At 42.0% G+C, this 7500-nt stretch overlaps 1 protein-coding gene across 2 annotated transcripts in view; it reads right to left on the bottom strand.

Moving 5' to 3' along the window:
* tspan12 (tetraspanin 12) overlaps window positions 1-7500 on the bottom strand; it is a 24773-nt gene that overhangs the window by 6792 nt on the left and 10481 nt on the right. For both annotated transcript variants that reach the window (XM_042078220.1, XM_042078221.1), the window contains 2 exons: window positions 3373-3438; window positions 2290-2397 (listed from right to left, as the gene is read on the bottom strand). In XM_042078220.1, coding sequence (XP_041934154.1) covers window positions 2290-2397; window positions 3373-3438 — 174 coding nt within the window. The remainder of the gene's footprint in view (window positions 1-2289; window positions 2398-3372; window positions 3439-7500) is intronic.

Below are 7500 nucleotides of genomic sequence, written 5' to 3' on the forward strand. Positions count from 1 at the left end.
TTTCCTATTGTTCTCTATGGTTCGGCAGCGAAACGGTTGCAACGCTCAGGGTTCCTACACATTTTCCATTTCAAAATTCCATACTTTTTCCATACTCAAACGTTCAAACTTCTCGGTAGATTTTTCTGACCATATTCTAGACATTGTCAATGGAGTGTTCTGCTAGCATTGTGAAGAGCTGTATAATAATGTTTATTATTAACTTGTTAGCCCTCAGAAAACAGGGTTGGAAGGTGCACTCACATTTCATACAGCATAGCCTACATATGGAGACTAGTGCACTGCTGGCAGAGGCCTCAGAAATCACCGTAAACAGTATTATTTGTTTGCAATAACATCAGATAATGCAGTATCCATGTCTTGGTAACTTTTACAAAATCAAGAGAGAGATTTTTTTCTGAGGACCCCCATTCAATTGTATCTTGATGATCTGGACTGACAACTTAAGATACACAACAGTAGGAATGGTTTATTATGACCTGAGTGAAGTGATTAGTACTGTAGATGCAATAGTCTGGAAACACAAATATTTCTCCATACCCTTGTTTCTTTTTTCCATACTTATCCAGACCTGGAAATTACTACAAGCAAATTCCATACTTTTCCAGGTTTTCCATACTGCGTAGGAACCCTGAACGCTGGCGTAACGCTAGCGTTGAACAAGCTGAGCGTTGAACTTGGTTCAACTTTCAAAGTGCAACGCGAGCGTATTCGATTGACAAACCGTTTGTGTTGCTTAGGAACGAGATAAAACGTATTATGGTCTGAGCGTTGCGTTACGTTTTGCCACTGCCGCTTGCCGCTGGCTGATGTGATCCCCGCCTTGTACTTGTTCAAGTTTCCTATACACACGAGTTGCACAAGCTCATATGGATAGCAATATCTGTCTGAGTTGCACTAGCTCATATGGATAGCAATATCTGTCTGGAGAGAGTCCAGTTTCCTGCATCTTTCTCACTGAAAACTACCCTGGAAATCCAGTTCTCGTGAGAGCACAATTTGAATTTGCTCAGCGAGTCACTCTGGCATTGAGTAATGATGCTCATTACCTATGCCGTTGTAGCCGAGCTACACCAATCACATCGGTGTATGTGATCTAGGCGGGCCAGAGGCGAGCTGAACAGATGACGACATCGCTGCAGCATCAAAGTCCGGAATCAGTCAGTAAACATTGGTCGTAGTGTTATCCAATTGTGTCGAAGTCCAGAATCAGTCAGTAAACATTGGTCGTAGTGTTATCCAATTGCGTGCAGAGAGATTTTCAAATGCATGCTTGGAGCCACACTTCAAGTTGGGACATTTTCATAATCTTTCGGATTTGGGTCTGGATTTCCAGGCTAACTGAAAGCATTTCTGAAAACAAATGTTTCTATTGCTTTTTAAGGACCTCTAATGAAACTCCCATGACTTTTCACAGCCTGCTAATTTGATCTATACGACAAAATAAACTTGATCTATGTGACAAAATAAAATGTCATAATTTCAATAGATTTACTGAGATTTACTTTTTAACGTCTGAAGGGTTTAAAAATTGTATGATATGTCATGTCTGCTAGAACCCTGAAGTAGCTCTACTATAATGTATCAATATACATTTTCTATACAATATGAAGCTGCAAAAATTAAAATGTAATGTAATAATATTGGTCAGGTGTAACAGAGACCTGTGGATTTTTCCGGAAGATATGCCAAAGACAAGTGTCTTGCTCATGACCTTTCACCTACTGGCCAGCCCAACTCAGTATGCATTGTACAAGGTCAAAGGTCAGAGGTCAAACTGTAAACCCTACAGGGAGAGTTCAGTAACACTAGCCACCAGCTGTGGTGCAAACGTACATGCTCCAAGCACGTATCACTAGTGATGCTAGCCTGACCTGCCCCTGAATGTTATGTATTCTATGCTACGTGCTACGCGCTAAACGCTACGTGCCAACTTGGCCTCACATGAATGTCCTGTAAATTGATGGGACACGCAAACTGCTTGCCAAACCCACAGAGGAATGTACTGTGAATGAATGTGGTTATTCTAGCTGCTGCTAGCATGCATGCAATGTGAGTTTATTAGCAGGAACGTGAACGTATGTAGTGACACTATCGGCTGGCCAAGCAAGCTGTAATGTGAGTTTATCAGGAATGTAATGTCAGTGAATACTGAGACACTCACTACTAGCCTAATGGCAATGTGAACTTAAAAGGAATGTAAGGTCAACATATGAAGTAGCGTTAGTCACTAGCCTAGCGGTAATCTGAACTAATATGAAGGTATATGAACGGTAATGTGAGTTTTACCTCCGACTGGAAGGCATTCCAGGCGTGTGTGAGCCACTGGTATCGCTGCAGACCATAGTTGGGCATCCGGGACTTCAGGCTAATCATGTCTGCCCTTTGCACTGCAGGCTGTAACTCACACACACACACACACACACACATTATGGTTACAATGTTTGCATCTGTATTTGACTTGACCACAAGGCAGTTGTAACATCCTCTACTCCAGGGGTTTTCAACTGAACCAGGGACCACCATCCTGGCTAATAGCACAACCCCAGGACCACCACTGAATAAAAATACTGATTCTCACATTGCAACTACATTACTGAATCCATGGTCACAAACCACCCGCGGACCACTGGTTGAAAACCCCTGCTCTACTCCACACACACACAAACACAGAACAAACATGGACACACACACAAACACATAACCCATATCAGTCAGTCTTGGGGCAGGTAAGTGGTGGGATATCCAGTTGCCGAGAGTGCACACACACACACACACACACACACACACACACACACACACACACACAAACACACAAACCAGCTCACACCTGCTCAAAGGGACATCAAAGCTTATTTCATCACAATGATAACAACATGTCCTCAGGGCTAGATGATGCTCCTTTGTGCAAAGAGGAGTGGGTGGCCATGGGTGAGTGTGTGTGTGTGTGTGTGTGTGTGTGTTTGTGTGTCTTTGTGTGTGTGAGAGAGAAACTAGGTGTAGGTAGGTTGGGTCAGGCTATTGTACTCCATCTGATAGAGATCAGCGTGCTCTGTAAAAGAAACTCTGAAGAGGCTACAGTGTTAGTAAGAAAAATGGTGTGTGTCTGTGTGTGTGTGTGTGTGTGTGTGCCCTCACTGAGATGAGGATCAGACAAGACACCAAAAATGTATCATAAGTGAATCCACAATCTACACTGTACCCAAAGGAATGCACTCAGAGTGTGTGTGTGTGTGTGTGTGTGTGTGTGTGTGTGTGTGTGAGAGAGTTCATATACGGGTAAATGTGGATTTGTGTGTGTGTGTGTGTGTGTGTGTAGATGACTGGCATTCCTGTGTATTCATAGCAGAACGGAGTGGCAGGAGCTCTCACCTCATCGTACGTCCACACCCCACTGGCCAGCTGAACACAGAAGATCACCAGCAAGCAGCCAAAATACTGAGACACACACACACACACACACACAGAGAGAGAGAGAGAGAGAGAGTCACACAAACACACAGAGGGAGAGAGAGAGTGTCACACAAACACACACACACACACACACACACACACAGAGAGAGTGTCACACAAACACACACACACACCAATGAGACAATGAGAAAAAAACATATGCTCATCATTGCTAAAACAACAAATCTAATGTGTGCCTGAAACTTTTGCCCTGTGGTGTATATCTATATGAGATGCATATGTTGCTACATAATAGACAGTACATTGATGAAACATAATGTTTTATAGGGTATGTTTAATGTGTCTTTTTTATATTGTTATAGTAAAATAGACATTTTGAATTTGAGAGACTGTAGGATAAGAAGAGAGGGAGGGAGGGAGAGAGAGAGGGAGAGAGAGAGGGAGACGGGGAGAGAGAGGGGGGAGAGAGAAAGGGAGAGAGGTAGTGAAAGAGTGAAAGAAAGGGAGTACAAGGGAGGAGTCAGAGTGTGAAAAAGTATGTGAAGTGTGAGGGTAGGGGAGGGAAAGAGAGAGTGTGTGTGTGTGTGTGTGTGTGTGTGTGTGTGTGTGTGTGTGTGTGTGTGTGCGTGTGTGTTAAGATTGCCTATTATACTCTGGACAGTGTTATCATCACAACATGCTTGCTGATGGATCACCACGGCAACGATGACAGAACAAAGAAGGCTTTCACAGCCTCAGCAAAGAGAGAAATGGTGTTCATCATCACACAGACATGGACGCGCACAAACACACACAAACACACACACACACACACACACACAGACACACACACACCCAGACACACGGCCTCAGCAGAGAGATGGTGTTCATCACAAACGGTCATGGACACACGCACACACATTTTCCTATACAATGCACAAATATGCAGTCCCACTTACACACAAACATACACATACATTTTCAAATATGCTCTCTAGGGATAACACACACACAAACTCACTTCCATACACGGATCCACACACACACACACACACACACACAAACACACACACTGAAGATGGTCCGAAGATGAATGTGTGTGTCTGGGGTTCCATTAGGGAGCCTGTCAGGGGCCTGCGCCTGCCTGTCAGAGTGTTTATTTGGTGAACTCTAAATATTAGTGTCAGATGGATGAACCTGAACACACACACACACACACACACACACACACACACACACACACACACAGCTCTAAATATTAGTGACAGATGGATGAACCTGAACACACACACACACACACACACACACACACACACACACACACACAGCTCTAAATATTAGTGTCAGATGAACAGATGAACACTCTTTTTTTATTCTCTCTTTATATGCTACCCCTTGGCTCAATTTTTAAAAAGTATAACATTCAGTATCACTGCTATGCAGATGACACTCAGTTTTACTTACCTGCCTGTTAACACTAATGGCATTTGTTCTTTGGAGAATATTTTTAACTGTCTCAGTGACATCAAATGCTGGATGGCAAGAAATTGTCTTCAACTGAACGAAAGTAAAACTGATATAATTATTTTTGGCCCTCCAAGTGATGTTTCTATCTTGAAAAATGCACTAGGACCTCTCTCTGCAAACTGCCACAGTGAAGTAAAGAATCTTGGGGTTTTCTTTGAGTTTCTTCCAGTAGCAGCAACTGGAATCCATGCATTTCCACTGAATTCTTTTTGGAATCTGATCCCTTATCATACCTGTTCATTCTTACTCGTTGCTCGACTTATCGTGACTAAATTCAAGATGGCTGCAAACGCTAAACTTCGTGAAGATACTGTCTGTATAAATCGTCTTGTAAGTAAACTACCAGTGCTTTTTCAAAGTTCTCAATGTCTCGTTTTAAATGTCAGGGCCCTCGGAAGTCTACCAATGAAGTGTGGAGATACATTGAGCCTCGTAAATGGGTGTAAAACAGTGATTTATTTGCATGGCTAGCCCGATGCCGAAGCACCACTATTGAAAAAGCCGTTGGTAGCATCGGCTAACTAGCGCTAGATTTTGGAGTGCAGGGGACAAGCCGAGATGGGCTATGAGACATACGTTCACACTCGGTATCATGTTTCAATACACTTTAGGTCAATATCACACCGGAATTCTCCTTTAAATGAACTGTCACGTTGCATCCGAGCTGTAAAATGCAGTTCAGAACATGGCAACATTGTAGCATATGACGGAGGTGGCTTTTAGCTAGATGGATGACAGCAGGCTAAGTAAAATAGCGATGTTTCAAAGCAAAAGTTCATCAGAATTTTGGGATACGCCCGCTTGACTACGGGAGAGATAGAACTAACGACTGGCCTTTGGCCAAAGCAACCATCCATTTAGAACTAGTAGCGGCAGTTTGTCCTGCAAGTTGAGAAATTAGTTGATATGTGTCGGAAGAAATTAGTTCTACAAACAAGACAGTTTTAGCAATTAAAACGTTAAAATTGTAACAGGAAAGGAACACAACGCAAGTGGCAACAGTGGAATAAGCGGGATAATGGACTCCACGGTGGTCTGTCAACAGAAATGAATGCACTTAGGAGGTTTAAACGGCCCTCCACTTCGCGTCAGGGCCGTTTTACAACCTCGACCGTGCATTAACTTCTGTGAACAGACCACCCTGTCGTCCATTATCCCTTACTTATCAGCAACCATTCATCCAATGTTCCAAAGGCACATTCTGTTAACTGATTTGATATCATTTTAAAAGGCTAACTGAGAATTAATTGGAGAACCCTTTTGCAATTATGTGTAAGCACATAATGTAATCTAAAAACTGCAAAAAAAACAAAAAAAAAAAACAAAAAAAAAAACAATGCAACTGATCTCAGCTGGTATTCAGTCTATAATTGAGTGGAATGGAAATGTCTAAGTTACTCCAAACTTTTGACCGGTAGTGTATATGTGTTATGTATTTGTATGTAGCCTATATTAATAGCATATGTATGTATGTGTTATGTATTTGTATGTAGCCTATATTAATATCATATATGTATATCTGTGTTATGTATTTGTATGTAGCCTATATTAATATCATATGTATATACTGTATGTGTTATGTATTTGTATGTAGCCTATATTAATAGCATATGTATATATGTGTTATGTAAGGGATAACGGCCGCCGAGGTGTCCTGTTATACGGAATTAATGGACGAGGGCGAGGGGCAAAAAACAACCCGACGCGCATTATACATTAATTCTGTATAACTGGACACACCTTGTAGGCCGTTATCCTGCTTATCACCCGGTTGCCACTGTAAAGCAAAGGAAACACACGGTTCCATTTAAAAAGAAGCTCACTGTTGTACAACTTTCGTTGGCCCCTATAACAGCGATAGCATGGACAGCTTGTTTACAGTTGATTCCATTGTTGCGAAGCCTGCAACCAAAGATTCTAGAGCGCTGCAACCGTCGTCCTACTATGGTTGTTATAGTTACCATTCATAAGCATTGATATGGAACGGTGTCCTGCTATAGAGTGTCCCAGTGACGCCACTTCCATTTGCCTTCATGGGACCTATCTTTCAAAAAATTTTGAACGCCAGTCTATGGCGAAAAAGAAATTATTTTCTGGTCCCGGTTGACTTGTGCCTTGAATTACCCATATGATGTTTGTCAATTGTAAAGACAATTTTTCATGTCAAGACATTTGCAGTTTGTTTCGTAACTATTGAATTACAACATTGTGAAAGATCGTAATTCCAACGACTACAAACCCATCAGTCGTGCTAGTGACGTTAGCTCATTCACAGCCACACTAGATTGTACAAGCACCCAGCAACAGGTCTTAATTGGGCTTTCTTTGCCGATGAAAATACCATGAGTCAGAGGATTAAACACATCAGGTAAGTTGTATTCGTCCATAGACTGTACATTAGATACTGTTAAGTGACATAGCAGGCAGCAAGATGCAACCGTTAACTAGCATAACAGCTAATCTTATCGTTAATTACGTTGGTGACGTACATCGTTCGAGACGAGAGATGTAGTCCACTGAGCGGATTCGCACAAAACCAACATAACTTTTGAAGTCTATCGAACAACAGTACTTTCTTGA

Source organism: Alosa sapidissima, chromosome 22 (genome assembly GCF_018492685.1).
Source record: "Alosa sapidissima isolate fAloSap1 chromosome 22, fAloSap1.pri, whole genome shotgun sequence".
Classification (NCBI taxonomy): Eukaryota; Metazoa; Chordata; class Actinopteri; order Clupeiformes; family Clupeidae; genus Alosa; species Alosa sapidissima.